The sequence below is a fragment of the Mytilus trossulus genome, chromosome 2, assembly GCF_036588685.1.
Source record: "Mytilus trossulus isolate FHL-02 chromosome 2, PNRI_Mtr1.1.1.hap1, whole genome shotgun sequence".
In the NCBI taxonomy this organism is placed as follows: Eukaryota; Metazoa; Mollusca; class Bivalvia; order Mytilida; family Mytilidae; genus Mytilus; species Mytilus trossulus.
Window position 1 is genome coordinate 18,935,220 of NC_086374.1, and position 24,340 is coordinate 18,959,559.

The 24,340-nt window shown below is 33.2% G+C and overlaps 2 protein-coding genes across 4 annotated transcripts; both read left to right on the plus strand.

Annotated features, from left to right (window-relative positions):
- Positions 1 to 686: 686 nt before the first annotated feature.
- Positions 687 to 5,109, plus strand: LOC134704955 (uncharacterized). Its single transcript, XM_063563738.1, has 4 exons — positions 687 to 1,140; positions 1,638 to 1,748; positions 2,237 to 2,350; positions 3,809 to 5,109. Exons 1-4 carry the CDS (start codon positions 873 to 875, stop codon positions 5,029 to 5,031), a joined length of 1,716 nt encoding a protein of 571 aa, XP_063419808.1. The 5' UTR covers positions 687 to 872; the 3' UTR covers positions 5,032 to 5,109.
- A 7,544-nt stretch (positions 5,110 to 12,653) lies between these two features.
- On the plus strand, positions 12,654 to 19,558 carry LOC134706676 (uncharacterized). 3 transcript variants are annotated; one of them, XM_063565823.1, is made up of 3 exons: positions 12,654 to 12,801; positions 18,037 to 18,126; positions 18,945 to 19,558. In XM_063565823.1, the coding sequence occupies exons 2-3, from the start codon at positions 18,054 to 18,056 to the stop codon at positions 19,556 to 19,558; spliced, it is 687 nt and encodes a 228-aa protein (XP_063421893.1). In that variant the 5' UTR covers positions 12,654 to 12,801; positions 18,037 to 18,053. The 3 variants fall into 3 exon arrangements, with proteins under 3 accessions (XP_063421893.1, XP_063421890.1, XP_063421891.1); XM_063565820.1 differs by lacking the exon at positions 12,654 to 12,801 and adding an exon at positions 16,515 to 16,627; XM_063565821.1 differs by lacking the exon at positions 12,654 to 12,801 and adding an exon at positions 16,643 to 16,983.
- Positions 19,559 to 24,340: the final 4,782 nt, after the last annotated feature.

The window sequence follows — 24,340 nt, forward strand, 5'->3', positions numbered from 1 at the left end:
GCTATAAAAGGCCCCGATTATGATTGTTATCTAATTGTTACAAATTCCGTTCCTTTAATAGCAGACTCATTACTGTACTTGAATGAACTATTAAAGGTGTTGGTTAAGTTAAGTAAAGATGCGTCTAACTTTTATTTCATTGGTAAACACTTATAAATTGCTATTTTCTTTCTCCTAAACAATCAAAAACTCCCTTATTATAATGCGGAAATTCATCTTAGCGAACTTATCTCAAATATAATTTTATCAATAATAACCAGTGTTGTCCTTTTCTAGATTTGAATATCAAAATAAAATAACGAATTTTTAAAACGTGTTTCCTATTGCAATTCTCCTTTTTCTTACGGCGATACACTTGTGTCTTTTGTTTAAGTATTGTTTCCCCAAACAGTAGAAATCAACACTACCAGTTGATTTTCTACCTAAGAAAATTGAAAACGTGTGTTCATTGTCAAGTACTATTTCAGACTATATTCTTATTATGTTTCAGTACTTTGAATTTAAATAAAACATGAGTTATATGAAAATTAGTATTTCCCTGCTTTTGTAACATACTATTTAGAATATTTACATAATGAATTGAAAGAACGTATGTAGCATACTTCAAATTAGATACAGATAATGAACATTCAATTGTATAAACATGCGCAATTAGAAATGAGTCAGGATTTATTAAATCACGACTGGTATAGCACGTGTTATTATAACTACATTTGTATAAATTTATTAATCACGTACTTTCAATATGTTTTTTTGAAATTTTAAATTTCTTGAACTTCTTTATTGAATATTCCATAATTGGAAAAATTATATTTGTAACACGATAAATACATCTAACCAGAATTGTGTAACCTGGTTAGACTGGTCAGAAAATGGAGAACGAAGCACTATCGTATGAAGAGCCAATCTTGGAACAACAAGACAATGAATATTTGGAAATAGTTGAAAGTCCACGGAGGAATATAAATGGGATATCAAGCAGGATGTACTTTGGCTTTGATATGCCACGAATTCAGAAGAGATCTGACAGAAATCAGTACTTCATGTTTTTTACCATAGGGTGTGTGACTTCGGCATGTATTATTGCTCCTTTGCTCGTTGCTTACAGTCCATCATCAAGACAAAGTGTTCAAAACGAAGGTAATATATTTATTACTTACTTCTTTATCATTGAAATTGCAATTTAAGACTGCAAATTCAAAATATCTTTACGACATTTAGAAAATCTAAAAGTAAATTGTGTTTAGCATAATATTACCGATGCCATTCGTTTTGTATCAGATGCGCATTTCACAATTAATGCCTCTTTAGAGATGCTCGGGGCCAAATTATTTTCAAAAGTTTAATAAATAAAGAAGCAGAAAAAGCTGGGGAAAAAACCAAAAGGACCAAAAGTAATGCCAAACCAAGGCAAGCTATCAGAGCTATTGATGAGGAAGATGGTTTCTACTTTGCCTACTACATGTATAAGGAAATAGCATTAAAAAACCAAAAAAATCATATAATTTAAATGTTTAAATCTTTAAAAAAAAACAAAAAAAAAAACCAACATAAATATGGCATGACATCAACTTTTTTGGTAAAATTGTATTTGTGCATGGTTAAATTTTGATACAGTGTTTGTGTACTTTCTTCAGAGAAATGTGAATATTCCCCATGTATGAACAATGGTCACTGTATAATCTTCAATGGTTCCAACTTTTGTATTTGTCCAGAAGGTTTCCTCGGCACTTCCTGTCAAATTCAAGGTGAGGACAGTAAAAATATTTATCGTTGATCAAATGCATGTTTTCGAGTGCACTCGACTCTCAGTTTTCCTGTTTAAGTGTTACTAGGTACGGCGGTATACAATTACGGTTGCCAATGTGATAGGAAGAATTGAAACGTGTCAAAGATATAACAACCCGACCAAAAAAGAGCATGGTAGTACATGTACATCATGATTAAATTAATCAGTCTTTTTTTTCAATTTTATCCACGGTGCTTGCTCAAAACTAAAAAATTGAAATGCTATTGGAATTAATTGTCAGAAAATATATATTTTGTTTTTAAGATAGTTTAAAAACTGTCTGTTCCAAGTTAGGAATATTCGTTTGATGTGTTTGAGCTCAATGTCTTTGGGTAACGGACTTTCCGTTTGGAATTTTCTTCGGAGTTCTTTTTTTGTTGTTGTTATTTTTTTTTTAATATTTTACCACCTTTCAGTGATATTATGATTAACCAATACTATATTTAGATGAATGTATTTCATCAATACCATGTCATCATGAAGGAACGTGTATTACTACAGACAATTCTTCATATTGTATATGTACAGATGGATTTCTCGGAAAGAATTGTGAATATAGAGGTATTTAATGAATAAATAGTATGTGTCTTCTTCTTAAAACACTCTCCATCAATTTCAGCTAACTGCACTATTATCCATGGTTCCGTAGAGTTAAAACTTTCGTAAATGTTTTCAATTAAGCAGAACTGTCATAATCTTTTCTAGGTAAAAACTATCCAAAGAGCGACGAAATATACCAAAGAAGGATTCAAACTCATAAGTGGAAATCAAACTAATAAAGCCATATCAAATAAAGAAAACAGATCAAAACACAAAACCAAAACAGTACACAAAACACAACATACAAAACTAGACTGAACAACAAAAATATTTCTTTTTTAAATTGTTATTTGGATGGAGAGTTGTCTCGTTGGCACTCACACCACATCTTCCTATATCTATTGTTTAAAAGAAAATGGTCCAAACTGGTAATGAACATTTTGATGATCATAATGACCTGGCATAAGCTTATGCAGGCAGAAATTGAGTGCAGGTTTCGGTTTCAAATTTGAAGGAAATATTTATGCACGATTTTACTCATTTCTGTATAGTTACTGTCCCGAAACTATGTCCTCTATTTATATTTATTATATACTTAGCATTAATATGATAGCTTTTGCATATGTGTAACGAACGGAAGGACACAAGCCATAATTTCCCACCCAGGCTGATAACTCATATCAGCCCGGGCTGATAACCCATATCAGGGGCGTCTCGTGCAAAAACCCATAACAGTGCTTATCTTGCGAGTTACTTCCAGTTTTTCCGGTGTCGGTTGTTTACTTTTCCATTGTGACGTCAGATATGTTTTATGACGACGTTAAAATTTACGGGAACTTTTGTGGGGATAGTTTAGTTCTTGCTAACAAATGCCATTGGTAATTATGAATCATTTCATAGTAAAACAAACATGGAGTAATAATGATAATAAAACTCTTCCAAATGTTCAATGTTTCAAAATGCCTCTATAGGAAATGTTACCATACATATATATGGAGGCAGTGATGCTTTTGGTGGACAATTATAGTATATTTGATTCATAACTCAACTTCTTTATACAGTTTTTGACTGTTTTAGTTGTTGCATTTGTTTATTTGCATTACATAAAACTTTGTCGGAAGTATATGATAAAGCGATTAATACATGGCCTTTTCCATATCAGCCTGGGTATCATCCCTCGTCCTCGACCCATATCAGCGCATCGACTCCGTCTCGGGCTGATATGGGGGTCTCGGGCTGATACCAGGCTGATATGGAAAAGGCCATGTATTAATCTCTATTTTACATATGTGCTTTCTGTGCAACACTTTTTATTTATCAAATCGGCCTTAATAATTAGATATTGACTAGTTTTACTTAACTGTTATGTCTTATTATTATGTCTTATTTATTAGACATATCAAACAGGTACATTACGATATCGGGAACTTTATTCAAGTTTGTACTATTGCGTATTTCACGAGTCAAATTATATTTTAGGTCCTTCAGGTTACCAGTTCTTCGTAGTGTTTAATCCGAGACAGAGGGAATCTACTCTTTACCTGTCATCCCGGAAGCATGGACATTGTGATATCATTTACCCGTCTTTTGAACAAACCAAAACGCTGACATTGGAAGAAAAATATGTAACATTTGATCTGTCGAATAAACATTATTTTGCTAACCATTCAGAAAACAGTGATTTCCATGTTCGTATTTTCTGTGACGTCCTCATTACTTTATTTCATTTCGTCAGAGATAGTTATGGCTCAATTTGGGAGTCATACATTGTGATACCCTCTGCATTGTTATCTACACAATATGTTGTACCACAGTATAAAACTCAGAAGAAGTTTGATGCACTTGGAATAATAGCAATCGAAGAGGATACACAAATCAATGTTAGTTTTACATCAGCACGGTGGATCCTGAGTAACATTACGTTTCGTCAGAGCATTTACCATAAGAGCCAGTTATTGTCGTTTACAACAGATCCATACGTATACAATTATATAAGTTGCGAAGAGTGTTATCTTACCGGAACGAATATTACATCATCTTATCCAGTTGCTGTGATGTTTAAATCTTCCATTACTGAGGTAGTTCCGGTCCTACCTTATAAGGAATTTGGTTGTCAATTCATAGTACCAAAACTTCATGCTGAAATAAAGACTATGGGGCTAAGAATATATGCACATACAAGAACTAAACTGGATTTAAAGGATGATAATAATGTAGTTTCTACTTCAGTAATAGATGCAAACAATTACCATAACACAAATCATAAGAACACTACGGCAATAACGGCCGACAAAGATATATTGTTATTCCTTAAGATTTACAGTCCTCATACAGGTACTATTGATGTTAATGTTCCAAGTGATACACAATATTTACCTGAATATCAGTTTATTATTCCAGAAGGCACAATGAAAAACATTGCAACGTTTATCGTCAAGTTAGGTTATTTACAAGGTATTCGGCTAAATAATAATATAATAGAATATGACGGGTTTAACCAGAAAATGACAATTAAATTAGATACCCATGTATACCAGATTTTCTCGGTCAATGTTACAACCGGGTGGCACATAGTTCATCATATTGAACATGTGCCGTTTGGAATTTTAATTCAAGGTATTTCAAATTTTCAAAACAAGCAATTTTCAAGTCCTTATGCTTATTTTCCTGGTATGAACTACAGCATGTACAGTGTGGTTTAAAATTAATACGTATACTCGTACTATCTAGAACTTTATTATTTTCGTATCTACTTATCAGGTTTAGACCAAATGCTTTATTTTTTTTGTGACAAATAAATAGAATGTCAGATATATTTCAATAGATATGTTTTTTCAGTTTATGAGCTTACATTGCTACCAGTAAATCGTCCGATGTATCCAATCGAGAAAGTTAAGTAATCAATTTTAAAGTCATAGCCTCGGAAAATTCGATAAAACCGATACTCTACGAGTACGAGTTTGTTTCCCTTTTGATCAAACAATCATTCTTCCTTTTTTGCTGAACGAAAATTCCTTTTCGAGTGCCTACCTGCTTGTCAATTTCATTAACACCTGTTAGCATATTTTGCGTCATCCAGTGAGCTGATAAAGATTATGCCCCTTAAACTCATCCAATTATTTTCTGAGAACACCGAAAACACCGATTATAAAAAAATATACACTGGGTTCGGAAAGGGTGAAATTGCCATAAAATTAGAGAAATTTAGTTTTTCCCATAAATTAGTATGAGGCACGTGCTACCTGTTAAGCTGGTAAACTTCCAAAAGTTGTTTGTTTTTATAAGTTAGTCGAAGATGAGGTCTACGCATTTTGTATTATGGTAAACCAATGTTCGCCCGTCAGTCCGTCCGTCCGTACGCACAGGACTATCACTAAAATAAGTATTATCTACTCCTTATGTTTTTTTTAAAACAACAGTTGGAGAAAAGTTACTTTACGTTACTTTAACAGAATGAATTAGGGCAATTTTTCACATATCACTCCGTGACCCCAGTATGTCTGGAAAGATTTCCTCAATACCATTTATTATTGTTGGGATTGATTAAATTGTGAGACTTTGATTGTCAGATTTTCACTTGCTTTTTCTTAAATAATTATTGGAATTGGTGCATAACACATCGTTCAATTAAAAAACCCGATATCATTCTTTGGTGGATCGTTGGCCGCGAGATATATAAAAGTCATTTTTTTAATGTACTTTTGCTTTTGTGGTGATTGTGTACCTTCGGTTATATTGTTTACCTTAGTTACAGAAGTCTTATTTTATGTATTTGTATATACTTTGATAAAACATAGACAGGAAAAAGATGTTTCGCAGATAAACCTTGAGTCAGGTCAAAGTGAAGGGATGTTCCAAAGGAAACTGTAATACGAGTTAGGAGGCACTTTGGTAGAACATCGCTCATTCAAGAATGGTACGGCTTTCATTGGGGTATATAAGCAGGAGAGAATCCTAGCTCTTTGCCATTCGTCTGATGCTACGAAGACGATGGCAATGATACGTACGGTATGTGATAATTAGAGAATAGATATTTGAGATCGTTGTCTCTTTCATAGTTTCTATTACTAAGTGTAATAAAGAACAGATTGGTGCCTGTTAATCTCTAATATAGAATTGCATTTATGATTGGAATGCAACAAAGGATAAGTTTGAATCCTGTTCTTTAGACTTGTGCAACTTGTATTTTGTCAAGTATGAAGTTTACCGTACAAGACAAGTGTGTTTACTTGTAGGGCACCACAATGTACCGTTAAGAAAAGTCTTAGCTTGAAGGGTACCAACATGTATGGGACCAGTATGGATCTGTGTGACCAATTTGTAAGGTACATATTTGTACCAAGAGATCCATTGACGTATTGGTTAATTTGTAGGGTATGTAACTGTATCAGGAAGACAAGTTTGTTCCTGACCCAGGACAAATTTGTAAGAGTACAAATTTGTACCAGTTAATATAATTTAAGTAGAATATGGATAACGATAATTTGTTATATATTTTGTAAATAGAATATTTTGGATCCAGTATCAAACTGGTAACGAGCTCATTCTAAATAGAAATAGACACGCTTACACTGTAGACGTTACACTTTGATAACATTACTACACACTTAAAACTGTTGTTGGGATTGATGAAAGTAATCCTTTGATTTTGAAAACTGTCCTTGTTTGTCTTCTTTTGACTGTTAACAGTCATAATTGACACTTACTGATACAATACGGGGTTCCTCTTAGATGTTTTTCTACGAATCAATTTATTTGTTTCTGATATAATGACTTTCCCATCACTTTGGGTCCGGCGTCCGTCGTCGTCCGTCGTCGTTAACTTTTACAAAAATCTTCTCCTCTGAAACTACTGGCCCAAATTGAACCAAACTTGGCCACAATCGTCATTAAGGTATATAGTTTAAAAAATGTGTCCGGTGACCCGGCCCACCAACCAAGATGGCCGCGATGGCTAAAAATAGAACATATGGCTAAAATGCAGTTTTTGGCTTATAACTCAAAAACCAAAACATTTAGAGCAAATCTGACACGGGGTTAAATTGTTTATCAGGTCAAGATCTATCTGCCCTGAAATTTTCAGATGAATCGTACAACCTGTTGTTGGGTTGCTGCCCCTAAAAAAATAGAGATCAACTGTAAACAGCAAAAATGTTCAGCAAAGTAAGATTTACAAATAAGTCAACAATGACCGAAAGGGTCAGTTGACCCCTTTAGGAGTCATTGCCCTTTATAGTCAATTTTTAACAATTTTCCGTAAATCTTTGTTATCGTTTACAAAAATCTTCTCCTCTGAAACTACTGGGCCAAATTATTCCAAACTTTGCCACAATCATCATTGGGGTATTAAGTTGAAAAATTGTGTCCGGTGACCCGACCAACCAACCAACCAACCAAGATGGCCACCATGGCTTAAAATAGAACATAGGGCTAAAATCGGACAACCTGTTGTTGGGTTGCTGCCCCTGAATTGGTAATTTTAAGGAAATTTCACTGTTTTTGGTTATTTTGAATATTATTATAGATAGAGATAAACTATAAACAGTAATAATATACAGCAAAGTAAAACCTAAATAAGTCATCATGACCAAATGTTCAATTGACCCCTTAAGTAGTTCTTGCCCTTAATAGTCATTTTTTAACAATTTAAAATTTGTAAATTTTCACTAACATTATCTACTGTAACTACTGGGCCAAGTTCATTATAGAGAAAATTGCAAGCAGCAAGAATGTTCAAAAAAGTAAGATCTATAAACACATCACCATCACAAAAACACAATTTTGTTATGAATTCATCAATGTCCTTTGTTAAGTATTTACATAGACCAAGGTGAGCGACACAGGCTCTTTAGAGCCTCTAGTTAATATTAATTTTATTTTGCAACTATTTTAATATGCTTCATGAACCCTCTTGGCTTACCTTATTAATTGGTGGAGTGTGCATTATGTTTTGTTGTTATCATACTTTATGGAAATATTATGATCCTTCTTTAAGTGTCACCAGATAAAAATTTGCAGCAAATTGTATGCTTCTTATATGTGTTTTACGAAAATTTCTCGAAAATAACGAAACAAAAAAGAAGTTTTATAGCTGCCGTGTTTTTGGATAATTTTAGAACATTATACATTATTTTAAATTTTATTGAAGATTGAAAATCAGACATACAAAAAGGGAAGCTATATTTTCTATAGAAGATACTTGCCTTGGTATTAGTGCTCTGAAGTTTTTACCAACATACTTTCATTCAGAATATCAACTGAAGCATCGACCATGTAGCTTAATTCCTTTGATTATTCGAAATCAATTGCATATAAATGGAGTTGAATTTTCATTGGTAAAACAGGGATAGGGGTCAATATACCATGGCTCAGTAAAATGGTCAAAACATCTTTTTCAACATGTTTTATATATACCATATATAGTTTTGAAAAGCAGTTTAAAACTAGAATGTGTCCAAAGTACACGGATACCCCAATCGCACTATCATTTTTCATGTTCAATGGACCGTAAAATTGGGTAACAAATCTAATTTGGTATTTAAATTAGAAAGATCATAACATAGGGAACATGTGTACTTAAATTCAAGTTGATTGAACTTCAACTTCATCAAAAACTACCTTGACCAAAAACTTTAACCTAAAACTCGCACTTTCATTTTCTATGTTCAGTGGACCGTGACATTGGGGTCAAAAGTATAATTTGGCTCTAATGTCAGAAAGATCATATCATAAGTAACATGTGTACTAAGTTTCAAGTTGGTTGGACTTCAGCTTCATCAAAAACTACCTTGACCAAAAAATTTAACCTGAAGCGGGACGAACGGACGAACGGACGTACAGAAGGACGAACGAACAGACGAACGGACGCACAGATCAGAAAATATAATGCCGCTTTACTATCGTAGGTGGGGCATAAAAAGTAAGGAGTATAATTACTATGTGAGGGAGTAAGCATAGCTATAGTTCTTGAAATAGGAAGTGTTGTGTTTAAAGGGAGGCAGGGGGTAATAACTAAATGAAATATCTAATCATCTTTAGGCATGGTTACGACAGCCGTGAGATTGTCGCATGACAGCCGTGCGACGATTGTTTTATTAAAAGGGTTTTGTTGGTACCCAAGATAATGTGTTTATCGGACAACAGTCGCACAAATGTGGTAAGAAACTCTCACGACGGCCACAAGACAGTGACACGACAAAAAATCGTAGAGCAAAAAAGGTGCATGTCCAATTTTCGTCCAACGATACACGACAGGGCCACGATGCTCAAAATTTGGCGCAATTGTCCCGCGATTGTCGTATGACAATCACAGATGATCCGCGATTTGACCAAACTTCAAATTTGTCGTGGGTTCGTTGTGACCAAGCTCTACTTATGAATATAATTATTTTCTGTGACTGTATCTTACATTAATTTGTAGGATCCTTTACTATAGATAATTCAGCTGATCTGTAACAATAACATCTTCATGCCTTATATATCATGTACTGTAGTACGCCGCTAGATAAAAACTGACGTGGAAAGGTAACATATGGCTACCGAAAGCTCTTTTTTGAGAGCCCAGGTGGTCGTGTGGTCTAGCGGGACGGCTGCAGTGCAGGCGATTTGGTGTCACGATATCACAGTAGCATGGGTTCGAATCCCGGCGAGGGAAGAACCAAAAATTTGCGAAAGCAAACAGATCTAACATTGTTGGGTTGATGTTTAGACGAGTTGTATATACATTATGTACACAGCCATGTATCACCATCATTGATGGCGATCCGATGGATACATCTGTTGTAGGGTTGTCACTGACTCAGGCGTACTTATATATATATATATATATATACAACTCGTCTAAACATTAACCCAACAATGTTAGATCTGTAAATTTGCTTTCGCAAATTTTTGGTTCTTCCCTCGCCGGGATTCGAACCCATGCTTCTGTGATATCGTGACACCAAATCGCCTGCACTGCAGCCGTCCCGCTAGACCACACGACCACCTGGGCTCTCTATATATATATATACAACTCGTCTAAACATCAACCCAACAATGTAAGATCTGTAAATTTGCTTTCGCAAATTTTTGGTTCTTCCCTCGCCGGGATTCGAACCAATGCTACTGTGATATCGTGACACCAAATCGCCTGCACTGCAGCCGTCCCGCTAGACCACACGACCACCTGGGCTCTCAAAAAAAGAGCTCTCGGTGGCCATATGTTACCTTTCCACGTCAGTTTTAATCTAGCGGCGTACTACAGTACATGATATATAAGGCATGAAGATGTTATTGTTACAGATCAGCTAAATTATCTATAGTAAAGGATCCTACAAATTAATGTAAGATACAGTCACAGAAAATAATTATATTCATAAGTATGTCTGAGTCAGTGACAACTGTAAATTTGCTTTCGCAAATTTTTGGTTCTTCCCTCGCCGGGATTCGAACCAATGCTACTGTGATATCGTGACACCAAATCGCCTGCACTGCAGCCGTCCCGCTAGACCACACGACCACCTGGGCTCTCAAAAAAGAGCTTTCGGTAGCCATATGTTACCTTTCCACGTCAGTTTTAATCTAGCGGCGTACTACAGTACATGATATATAAGGCATGAAGATGTTATTGTTACAGATCAGCTAAATTATATATACGAGTCTAAATTGAAAACTACGTTCAAGCCTATGACTGCGTTGGATAAAAACCGCAATTTTTATACGTGTGCATGTCAAACAAATTTCGTTGTAGAAGGGTCTAAAAACAGCACAAACAACATTTTCCAAAAGACCAAAAGAGTGAAAAAGTATATTTAAACAAAACGCATTTGACTAACAGGTCGAACAACTGATGTTCTTTAACCCTGCTGACTGCCATTGGCGATTGCCAAATAAAATTGATCACAAGATGTAACAAAATGGATCTTAATATAAATTTAATACGTCACAGAAAGAAAAAAAATGTTAACTTGTGGACAGGATGTTGTGCCACAAACATTTGGTGTCAATATTTCTTTAGTACACCATATTCGGATTTCGACAATAAATGTCTCTTCAGTGATGTTAGGGATCGAAATGTTCAGTATTTGGAAGGCCATATTAAAAGTACCCTCAGTTTTAGGGAAAGTACCCTCATTTTTAGATTAACTCTTGAATTTTAAGAGTCAATATATAGGATGAACGGATCATATAAACCGGAGAGAAAATATGATACATGCCCAAACAAAAAATATAAACGAGTCTAAATTGAAAACTACGTTCAAACCTATGACTGCGTTGGATAAAAACCGCAATTTTTATACGTGTGCATGTCAAACAAATTTCGTTGTAGAAGGGTCTAAAAACAGCACAAACAACATTTTCCAAAAGACCAAATATATATAATTATATTGACAATCCTGACTTTAAAGATAGCGTTATTTTCCTTTTTTCTAAATTTATGAGAAGATGTATTTATTATATGATAGCTAATTTCTTACAAAAATCACGTAATTATGTCAGAATTATATTTTAACAGATTGCCAATTTTTTTTCTCATGAATTTTAAAGTAAAGTAGTGATTTAGTCCAGCTGAAAAAGGTTAAAAATTAGATGTAACTGATTGTGTCCTATCCCCGACTGAAACATTTTGACTGATTGACTGATTGTGTATTCGAGGATGCGGTAAATGCATCACATCATGGTATGCTAACCCTGCCGACACACCCGGTCTTATCACTTCCGGAGTTCACGCTATTTCCTAAGTCATTGTGTTCTTTCAAAATTGCATTGGTTATTCATTGTATCTTCTTAATCTATTTATAAACTTTGAACATCGGTAAACTTTACCAGAATAAGACTAGTCTATACAAGTATGCAGAGCAAAATAATTTAAGTGTCAGTTTTATTCGAATTTGTTTCGTATTGATAGTATTCTTCTGGGCTGTAATGCTTAAAACCACTCAAGTTAAGGTATCCAATGTGTCACATGTGGAGCAGAACCTGCTTCCCCTTCCGGAGCACCTGAGATCACCCCTAGTTTTTGGTGGGGTTCGTGTTGCTAATTCTTTTAAAGTTTGTCTGTTTGTCTTTTTCATTTGAAGCCATGACGTTTTCAGTTTATTTTCTATCTATGAGTTTGACTGTCCCTCTGAGATATTTCGTTCCACTTTTATTGATGGATATTAAAAAAAAAACGTCTGTTCGGAACTAATAAGTAATTTGATGCATATCAGCCTTCATTTTTATTAATATCGAGATTTTTTTTGCCACATAACGTAATTTTTTAACTTTCTTTTTACGGTTGCTTATTTCATATATAAATTCATTGAGAAACTTCCCTTCACATCGGGGGGCAAACACGAACGGGGTATTAGTGACTGCATCAAGTTGCACTAATCCATAAACGGTCTTACTTAATAAACACACTCGTTCATGTGAACCGAAATGAATATTTAAAAAGAATACTTGAATCGAGGACTGAATAATTTTACGACGCATTTGGTTTTCGTACGGTAAGTTTATTATTTTTTGTTATTATAATTAATTTCACACACATGAAAAACTTACCTTTCAAGGGAATTTAGGCTTTACTTAATTTTTAGTCCGTTTTTATTTATTTACAGACCTTGCGTATTTTCTTCTCGAAATTGAGTTGAAATTTAGGTAGGTCAGGTTAACTAATCGTCCCTACCAATTTGACAACATTTCAAAAATGACACAAAAATTTTACAAAAATACCATGACAAGTCAGCACCTTGCATGTCCTTTATATTCACTGTTGTTTACAAGAAAAAACAATTCATGTATTTTTGTTCACTTTTCGTGAAATAGCAATGTTTACAAAAATAATGGAAATATCTGTCGAGATTGTGACATTTTGTCGTGGAAGTGAGACATAAAGATCATAAATTTCGGCGTAATCGTCAACATGTAGGTTCATTCTAGCTTTGAAAGTTTCATAATACTTCCATGGTTTTATAGACATCAATAATATTGTCAAAAATGTTTAGAATTCTTATATAGAAGCAAAGTTTTGAAACTATTAGTAATATTTTTTTCAAATTTTAGTATTTTTCAATTATTTTTTCCAGTCAACATTTATTTAATTTTACTCGTACATCTGCAATAGCAGGTGTATAGGACACAGGGTTCCGCTGAACCCTAAATCATCTAATTTTTTTATTTTTATTAGGCAAATTTATCTGTTTTTCTTTATTTTACCACTTTGCAATTTTTTGTAAAATAGTCGTTTTTCGAGGTTTCAAATCGGCTTAGTTATGATGTAAAATGATATATTTCTATATTTTAATAACTTTTTGTATGTAAACCTTAAATGTACATAGACCTTGATGAATGCATCATATACACTTTGCCGGTACATTTATTTTGTGTCTGATTAGATCAATATTAAACCATATCTGAATGAAAACCGGTTATTTTGTTAAAGTTTGTTTTTCAATAAAAGAATTTAAATATCAGCGAAACTACGTTCGGCCTTCTTATATTTTAACCTGAATTTTATATTTTAAAAAATAGAGTATCATATTTCAAATCACATGATGATATTACATAACGGTATAATGTATAATCATATTTGTATCTCGTAATTACGCGACAGTTTTCTCGTAATTACGAGATAATTACGCGATAGTTTTCTCGTAATTACGCGATAGTTTTATCGTAATTATGAGAGATATTTATTTATCTCGTAATTAGATAAATATTTTTTTTGTGACCCTAATAGGCTTTCGTAGATTTGTGTTCTTTTGAAAATAATCCGTGTTGTAATCGGCAGTCAGTGAGACCTGGTCAAAATAATCTTTGACCAAGTTGACAAATGGGTTAAAGACTACTGACTTGTGTCCTTGACAAGAGATAAATTGCTTGAACAATCCTTCATTTCCACAATAGTATCGGTCTCACTTGTCAAGGCTTTGGGAGCAGGGCCACCGCCAGTTTGGGCTCTATATTTCATACTTTCCGCATACTCCTATTTTGCTTTTGTTTGTAAGTTTTGCCATTTTGATTTGACTTTTTTATCTGAACGAGAATGCAAACCAAGAGCATTTATTTTGGACGAAATGTCTTTCCAAATGCCGTTTTTCTTGGAAATAGTAATTGAATTAGTCAATTTGCTCCGTAAAACAGTAATATTGTCATTGACCAACTGTTGCTGCATGGTTATCTCCGCTGAATCCCAGTTTGAAGATCTTATTTTCTTATCAGCGTCGTCTGGAAACTCGGCCATTTAGTTCTTGATAATAGCCGCTAAAATGCACGTGAAGGAATGAATGTTGGGAAATTGGAAATTAAACATGGTTTAAGTACGAATTATCATTTTAATTTACATTTAGTTAAACGTGGGACTAATTACGCTTTGTGCAACGGTTTTTAAAGTCTTCTTCAACTAATTGGGAATTCTAATTTTAAGTACTGTAAGACCTTTGTGCAACCCAGTCCAGGTCTTTACATTGCAACTAATGATCCAACGGTTACACGTTGTAAACTTGCAGTCGTCCCTTTCAAAGTTTTAAGGACGCCATTGCAAGTTAATTGACCGTTATCGAATATCTGTGCCACAGATAACCATGGATATAGTTCCATTGTCGTAAATACATCCCCTTACTCATTTCTTGAATGTGACATCGCAGATTGAGACTTACGGACGAATATGTCCTAACTATGTTTAACATAAGGGGTGCAAATAGTAGACCAGGATTTACCAAGCCATCCGGAGCACCTGAGATCACCCCAAGTTGCATTCCATGATGTCATTTGTAGAGGGTTGCTATTTACTTTGAAACTAATGATCCAAGGGTTCCACGTTGTAAAGTTACAAAGTTTTAAGGACGTAATCATGAGTTATTTGACGGTTATAGAATGTATTTGTCACAGATGACCACGTATATAGTTCCATTGTCGTAAATACATTGCCGTCCTCGTTTTCTCGAGTGTGACATCGCAGATCGAGACTCGCTGCCGAAAATGTACTGACCATGTTTAACATAAAGGGTGCCAAAAGAAGATCAGGATTTACATAGCCTTCCGGAGCACCTGAGCTCACCCCAAGTTTTAGATGGGTTTAGTTTTGTTCTCGTTTTCGTTATAGTGTTTTCTGAGCTTTTGAGAAGTTTAAATAGTATTTTTATTGGTTCTAAAGTTGACTTTGTTTTTTATAAATTGAACCATCACTAAATATGTATTGATTCACATTCACATAAATCCGATATTCGTATTTCGGCATTAAACAAGGTCATGTCTTTTATTGACTGTTATGACGTTTTACACTAAATCCGTTTAATATGTACTGATAGTCCGTGAGAGCATTATGTATTTCTTACTTTAAAAAAGCTCTCAGTTACTGTGAGTACTAATATATCGGTAATTTGTTTCTTGTGACTATATATTATTTGCTTCTATGCTTTGTGTTCATCTTATGTGTCAATTCGTTTCCAATTGACGGTTAAAGATGGTATCATCGTTGTGCTGTTTCACCATAGTCCCAAGTTAGGGTGTTTGGCCCTTAAACACGTGTTCAACTTCGCCACATTCTGAATGTCAGAACCTAAATGCAGTGGGTTTATTTATGTTGATGTCTATCATATCTGTTGTAGTTATTGTTTTGTCATATAGTTGCTCTTACCCACGTCATTTGATCGGTGTCCTATTATTGCTTAGATTCTTATCATTTTGGACAGTGACCTTTATTGTCTAAATCCTAATCATTTGAACGTTATACAATAGTAATCTCGTAGGCAATCAAACCATTAATCCTTATTGTATTATGTTTGTCTGGTTGTCATCTTTTTCGGTTATATTTTGCCATAGTGTTAGTTTCTCTCAACTAATATTGGAACGTCCCCTTGGAATCGTTCGCCCAATTTTAATATTTTTCAAAGACAATTACTTTTTTGAAAATTCTATATGGATTATTAATATAAATTACATTCATTGTATAGGTTGTTCTAGTGTTACACATGCATTGTATTTATGCAGTGAAGCCGTGATTATAAACCATTAAAAGACAATAAAAAAAATATACAATAATTCAGCTGACATTTTAAATCAACTGTATTATCGTAGTGTATTATGTCGACTCGCTCCATAAACAATTGTTCAGTAAAACACAAACATATATCTTCCTTGTTAATTTCTTGGTAATTATAAGTTTCGTTGTTAATATAGATACTAATCATTTTCATATTTATATCCGGTGGCATATTACAAAATATATTTTCGTTATAGACATTTAGACTGAAAGGATGTTGTTTGGAGCGCGTTTTGCAAGTTGTTTGGTAGGATTCTTCTTGTTAGTCGCACTGCCGTATATTCATATAGGTAAGAGAGAAAGACCCTTCAAATAGTTTCAATATCGATACCAAACAAGCCTAGTATCGAGTCATTATCGAAAGAGTAGTGTCAATTCTAGTCTATAAAGTTGTGAAAAATTATACTCACGCCTTTTAACTTGAAGCGAGTTTTTATCAACTTCAACTTTTGCAGATGACAAAACATTATATAAAAAGACGTTGACATTTACAAGGGAGCTTAAATTTACTAAATAGTCCTACCTATCTTGTATATGCATGCAGATAAATATGCGATATTCATTCAACACAAATAGCTGGTTTGATAACCCTTTGAAATCATGCTCCATCGTCAAAAACACACGGATTTTACGTCAGATACGTGCGGTAGGTATGAATTATGTTTAGTTTTGTTTCATTTTTGCGCCTGTCCAAAGTTAGGAGCCTCTCGCATTTGTTAATCTTCGGAGTTTAGTATGACGTTCCTTATCACTAAACTAGTAACATATTTGTTTTGGAGCCGGCAGAAGGATTCCTCAGTGTGCGCGAGTTTCTTGCTGCATTGAAGACCCATATGTTGCATTCGGCTGTTGTCTGTTGTCTGTTCCATGGTTGGGTTGTTTTCTCTTTTACACATTCCCCATTTTCATTCTCAATTTTATTGTCGAGTTTAGTAACGTTGGAAAAGGCTCGTAAAAGAATGGCTAGGATACACAAGTTAATTAACCGAACAATAAACATAAGTGAAGGAAAATCACTGATCAATTATACATAGATATAGGAAGATGTGGTATGACTGTTAAACATAATTATAACAAAAGCACTAGAACGAAGAAAAAATTATAAATATTATACTTTCAGTGAAATACAGACAGTTCACATAGGGATCAAAAATAGACATGTCACTGAGCTTTAAATTACTATCTATGACACACTATTAATTGCATATACCTTATACAAGTATACAAAGTACTTTATATTCTAATTGACAGTTTATACAAGTATATACAAGCAGAACCAAATACAATGAAAGTTCCTACTACATTGTATGTATGTAAACTTCTCATCATGTAGTTCAAATGAAGTGGATGTAAGGTTTTCAAGCAATAACAGTTTCCACTTTGTTTTATTTAATCAAAAATGAAAAAGGAATATCGCAAGAAAAAAGTGTGTCCCTAATTCTTATGGTAATGCAAACCGCCAAAATATTGCACGTACCGTCATTCAAATAATTTAAAAAAATTATATATAAACAGAATCACAAGTTTAGTTTGAATCATTTTCTTTGACATACAATTTTGCGTTTTAGATCTTACATTCAATTTACATTGTTTCTGTAAATTATTGAACGAATACTATTTGGTTTTCTTTATAACACATATCAAAGTAGAGGAAGTGTTCATTGGTTTTTTATGCTTTTATTGTTATTTTTTAATCTAGGAATAATTAATGCAAAAATGTGGGTTCCAAACAAGACACCTGTCTCCTATAATAACTGTACTTGTAGTTGCTGGGACACGGTTTTTAAAGGTTTGTATTATTGTTTAGTTACATTTCAACAAGACCGCTAGTGGTGTAATAAATGATATCTTGGTCAAGGAGTCATGGTTTATTTGTAAGTTAGAAATGGGACCATAAATAGTTACTGCGAGTACTCTCCTATCGGTAATTTGTATCTTTTGTAAAAAAAAATCTTAATGTGTAGTACCGATCTGGTGAGGCCAGCCCTTTCCAACTTATTCTATTACATACTAGTCAAAAATATATAAAGACCGAAGAAAAAAGATGCAGTAACAGATCACCATGCACCCTTCAACAATAAGCAAAACCTTTGTCGTATAGTAAACCATAAGTGTTCATTACAGATGTGTAATTAAGAAAATATTCAAATTAGTTTTTTTATAAAGGTTAATAATATACTTTATAAAAGTATCAAAGATGATAAATTCAATTTGGCACAAATAATTTATATAGACTATCAAATCAAATGTCATTCTAAAAAGAGGGGCCCGTGTGCTCGTTTTTCAAGATAATTATTAAAAATAACTCTCGAATAAGTGCATTCTCAGATGTGTCACAGTTTAACGTCGTGAAGAAAAAAAACAGTTTACGTTAGTAGCCTCTTTTCCTTCCCTGGAACTGTATCGTTTGCCCTTAAAAGTTAGGTTAGATTTTGAGATAAATGACGATATGTTTGCTCTTTTATAGAAAATCACTATAAAAGATTGGCTGTGAAATAACTGAACGTATCATAAGTCGGCACCTTAATTTAAATTTATGAATGATGTACTTATACCGATGATAGAAATTCGTTAAGGTCAATGGTATTTTCCGATTTTTATTTTTAGGTTCATATGAAAACCAGAAAAAAATTGGATACAAACACATGTACTTTAATGCTACTAAACAAACATTCATTATGTGGACAATAACAATGGCTGCTGTTTTGGCATTTTATGAGTTAGTGAAACACTTATTGCGGTTATACGTGGAAAGAAATTTGAGATATTCAATGCTTTTTTTAATTATACTGAGTATTTATCCACAGTACTTTTCTTGGTGGGTATATCTAAACTACCTTAATGATGATTTCTACAAACAGTTCGTCCATCAAATGTTTTTCACAGTGACAGAGCTGATATCCTTGATGATAATTGTGCGCATGTGCTCATATGGAAATGATATTGCGATAAATCACTTGATTGGAGTATTATCTATTAACTTGGTGCACATTGCTGTAGGGGGTTTAGACCAGTTCTTTGACCATTTGGTGTTAATGGATGGAAAACCATTTAAAAGAATGCGAAGTCTTGCACTTGTTATACCAGACGTCCTGTGTATTGTAATATTCATAATAGAATACAAAATATCACATGGTCGATTATTAAGTAGGAAAGAATCCTTCTATGTATTTTGGTTAACTTTTTTGTTGTTTCTACTTTTCAAATTTGGATTGTTTTAATGTAATGTAATGTTGTCTTTTGAATATGCATTAGTACATACTTTAAAAAATATTAGAAATATATGAAAATATGAATATTAGTTATCATTTGATATAACTTTGATGTTTAAATATTATTTGATTGAATAGTTCATTTTCAATATATGTCTGTTTGTTCAACAACAAAAAGTTGCTCTTATGTTGTTGTCAATATAATTGAATTCAATGCAACTGTCATACAAAATTGTTTTGCTAGCTATAAAACAAGGATGATTCCGTCATTTTTCTATATTATCAAATGCCTGTACAAAATAAAGACAACAGTTGTATACCGCTGTTTGAAATTCATAAATCGACTGAGAGAAAAAAAACAAATCCGGGTTAGAACCAAACCGTCAAAGAAACATCAAATATAAGAGTACAACGACACAACAGGAACACTAAAATGCAACACACACAGAAACGAACTATAATATAACAATAGTCATTTTCCTGACTTGGTATAGGACATTTAAAGAAAGAAAAATGGGGGGTTGAACCTGATTTTGTGGCTAGCCAAACTTTCTGCTTCAATAACATTGTTTAATATAACCCTAGAATGACAATATTACATGACAGGACTACAATACAAATAAATGGAAGAACACACAAAACAGAGAACCGCTAATCTTGATTTAAGGTACCAGGCTTATAATTTAAAACACCAGGCGCAATAAGACTCATAAGTGACGCTCATGTCAAAATAGCAAAGAAAGACCAAAAACAAAAATGATGAGCAATGATGACCCAAAATTTCTAGAAATGTGCCAAATACGACTAAGGTTATCTGCGGGGATAACAAAATCCCTAGTATTTAGAATAATTCATATTATGCACACAGTTAATTTATGAAAATGTCCAGACAATTGATATACATGTTTATACCGAATGGGTGACTAACTACAGAATATAAACGAATACGTAAAACAACCTATATCAGCACATAACAAGAGCACAACCGAAAAGGCTTTATATATATTCAGCCGAATAGATCGACGCACAAAAGTGACGTCACAAGTAAAATTCTAAAACATAAACCAAAAAAAGTGTTAAAAAAACCAAGATTAGGTTTGTAGTAATGATATTACATGTATTATAATAATGAAAATTACAATACTTATCAATATAAAACTGTGTTAGTAATGAAATAATTGATTACATTATCTAGCTATATCGGTATTTTTTCTAAATCAAACTGAAAACCAAATGCATAGTGTAAGTTTAGTGTACCCCAACTTAAATCTTATAAATGAACTGGACGATAAATTATCGTTACTTTCGCACAAAACGAACAGAAAAACGTAAGAATTACAACTAAAAACGAAAAGACATTTAACAATAACAAATTAAATATCAAAACATGAATTTTGTATAGCAAAATGCCGTGACACGTCTAATAGCAGTGCTTATTCACTCTCAGCAAAACAGCCAAACACGTGCAAAATTCGCGTTTGGTACTTAAAAGCTCAGATGTAATGGTAAACCACAAGCTAAGACATGATAAAAATGCTCTTAGTCAGTATGGACAAAAACACATAGATTTTTGTGTGCAGTCATTCGTTTTGTCAATTTTGAGGAAAAGATCAATGTATGAACCAGTCTTTCTAGTATCAGAATTAACCATAATTTCAAGTTCAGCGAGATACCGTATAGAGAATTATTATAGGGTGTAAAATTTCGCGATTTAAATTGAATAAGGTATACTAAATATTTTGGCGGTTTCAAAATATATATCAATACCTTTGCATGTGTAGTTTTAAATTGGCGGGATTTATTTTGGCGATTTTGATCTATCCACGAAAATAAGCGAAAATTTACAGCACGCGGGTTATCCGCTATGCGGTATATGATATGTAAGTATTGGCTGAAATATTGGTTATACAACTATAGTCAATAATCGAATCGGGAATATGATAGTTGTTTCCGAATCTTAAGATATGATTGGGTTTTCGATTTTACCATTTTATCAAGGTTTATCCGTACATATTTTCTCCTATGCAGTAAGTTATTCTTGTTACTTTACTTTAAAGTTGTTCGGTATCGAGGTGGCGTAAAGCAAACGCAAATCAATCAATAAAAATTAAATGTGAAATAAAAATTATTTAAAATGTAAAATGTAAAATGTTTATTCGGTAATGTCGTACCTTTTTTTGGGAACAACAAAACGCAAGAACAGCTGAAAGGCCGATATTCCCCATATCGGCCTTTCAGCTGTTCTTGAGTTTTGTTGTTCTTCGTGTCTAAAGATGATAACACAATGTTGACTGCTGTACCCAAATATTTGATTTTTTTACTAATATATCCGTTTGTTTTGTCCACACATCGTTGTCTTTATAGTTAAATTTGAATACGACTGTCATACAGGTGAGATGTTCAGCTGGCTTTAAAACAAGGTTTATTCTACCGTTTTTTTTACCGAATGTCTGTACAAAGTCAGGAATATGAAAGTTGTTGTCCATTTGTTTGTTATTTTTGAGCTTTTGATTTTGCCATTTGATTTCTGATCTTTCCGTTTTTAATTTTTCTCGGAGGTCAGTATTTTTGTGATTTTACTTTTAATTAAAAGAACATTTTGAAATTAACACGCTATTGTTCTGGCTTCAAGCAAGAAGCCATCGATATGGAGTGTTGCCACTTATATTTAAAATTACGCCTGGATTCCAACAAATATCTAAATTTATCATAATTCCCTAAATTATACTATCAGTCTGTTTTGTTTCTAACTTAAAATTTCAAAGATTCATGTGTACGTAACCTTGCACATAGACATATATTTCTATATTGATCTGGTTGTGGTCCTCGGGAAATAATTTACGTTATTTGGTTAGTATTCTACTATCCAGGAACCTAAAATCGGAATTTGATAATAATCCCGAATTGATTAATGGATGATTTAAAATTCACAATTCGAAGAGAAACTGACAACGCCATGGCAAAAACGAAAAACGACAAAAATACAAAATATACCAACATTGTTTAAACGAACAACAGCAACCCTACAAACTATTTAAATAATCTAATATCTTCCGGAAGGGTAAATATATACACTGTCCGCTTCAATAATTCATTTTAGTCATGACGTTGTCAGTTTGTTTTTCGACTTCGAGTTTGAATATCCTTTGGTACCTTTAGCCTCTCATTTACTATTTAGCTGCATTACACTTGTTTTGATGTTATATTTATTATTTTCAGAGAACTTTGTCTAATGCTTAGTCTGTTTCTGTGTGTTACATTTTAATGGTGTGTCGTTGTTCTCCTCTTATATTTAATGCATTTACCTCAGTTTTAGTTTGTTACCCAGATTTTGTTTTTGTCCATGGATTTGTGAGTTTTGAACAGCGATATACTACTGTTGCCTTTATTAATTGGCCAACAAGTCTAAATATAAGCATCATATTTTTTTTAATTGTTATTTGGATGGCGAGTTATCTCACTGGCACTCACACCACATCTTTCTATATCTAATTAGTAGTATACCGCTGTAAACTATTTACAAATTGATAAAGCGGATACAATTCTGGGTCACAATAAAACTGAGGGAAGCACATCAACTATAAAAAGAAAATAACGGAACAACAGAAACTCTGAACTGTAACAAAACAACATACAACTTTCATAAACATGGACCATTAGATAACAAATTACGTATTTCTGACTTAGTACAAGACATTTTACGAACAAAATGGTGCATTTTATCGTGTAAACCACAGAATAACAATGGACACCTCTCATGAATCTGCGACATGACACAGCAATAAAACTATAAACTATGTGTCACAATAATGTATCAATGCTCCAAAAAAGTGACGATTTTTTTGTGATGTTCATTTTAACACGAGTAACGATTTCAAATTTGTTAACTAATTCGTATTTCACCGATTAAAATCATGAGTTCAGTTTCTACCTTTGAATTTCAATTGGATATATGTCTTTTATTTGTTCGATAACATAATTGGTCGTATTAAAGATAGTTATGTTCTAGCGCTAACTAATTTACATCCCGGCGAGAACTTCAATATCTCATAGTGATTGTCTGATTCCTGATCCTTTCACATAAGCCCTGTTTGGCAGTTATTTTAGGCATTTTCTGTTTATTGGCTTTGATTTCTGCAATTGATTTTGTTTTCAAACTGTTTTAATTCGATTTTTACATGAATTTTATAAAGATCAAACAGACAATATTTGATTGATATTTTGAAACACAAAAATAGATTTTATACCGAACATTCTCTTTCAACAATCCGTATTTTTCTAAACATAGAAATTCAGCTACCTCAGCTGAACTTCACATTATCCCATAACGTTAATAATAACCTATGTTCATTTATGACCATAATCAGAGTTTTCCTTAAAATACCAAAATATTGAATGCAATCTATTTACGTTTTCTACTGTTACATTTGTGGAGTTCTGTTGGCCACACTGTGACAAATACAACTGTCACACAAGTTTCGATATTGTTGTGTTTCCAGTCACATCTTTGATTTGATTTATGATCACTTTTTATATTAATTGTTCAAACACATAATTCTTGTTAAACTACTATTTCATTTGCAGGACTTTAATATGAAAATAGGGATCCTACGCCAAGTGTTCACGGTTTCATTATTTATAAGCTTTTATAGGTGAAAATTGAAAAATCATGAACATTCTTTAGTACTGAACCTTTCATAGCTTTGAATATGATACAAATAAGATTGTTTCCTGTTTACCAGAAAATTTTCATTAGATATGACTAAATAAGGTTAAATACTCAAATAAAGT

Bases quoted from the DNA above. Each gene is read 5' to 3' on its own strand.
- LOC134704955 (XM_063563738.1), top strand. From the start codon at position 873: ATGGAGAACGAAGCACTATCGTATGAAGAGCCAATCTTGGAACAACAA. The intron at 1,141-1,637 runs GTAATATATTTA...TACTTTCTTCAG, and splicing joins ACAAAGTGTTCAAAACGAAG to AGAAATGTGAATATTCCCCA. The intron at 2,351-3,808 runs GTATTTAATGAA...ATTATATTTTAG, and splicing joins AAAGAATTGTGAATATAGAG to GTCCTTCAGGTTACCAGTTC.
- LOC134706676 (XM_063565820.1), top strand. From the start codon at position 16,552: ATGTTGTTTGGAGCGCGTTTTGCAAGTTGTTTGGTAGGATTCTTCTTG. The intron at 16,628-18,036 runs GTAAGAGAGAAA...TTTTTAATCTAG, and splicing joins ACTGCCGTATATTCATATAG to GAATAATTAATGCAAAAATG. The intron at 18,127-18,944 runs GTTTGTATTATT...TTTTATTTTTAG, and splicing joins CTGGGACACGGTTTTTAAAG to GTTCATATGAAAACCAGAAA.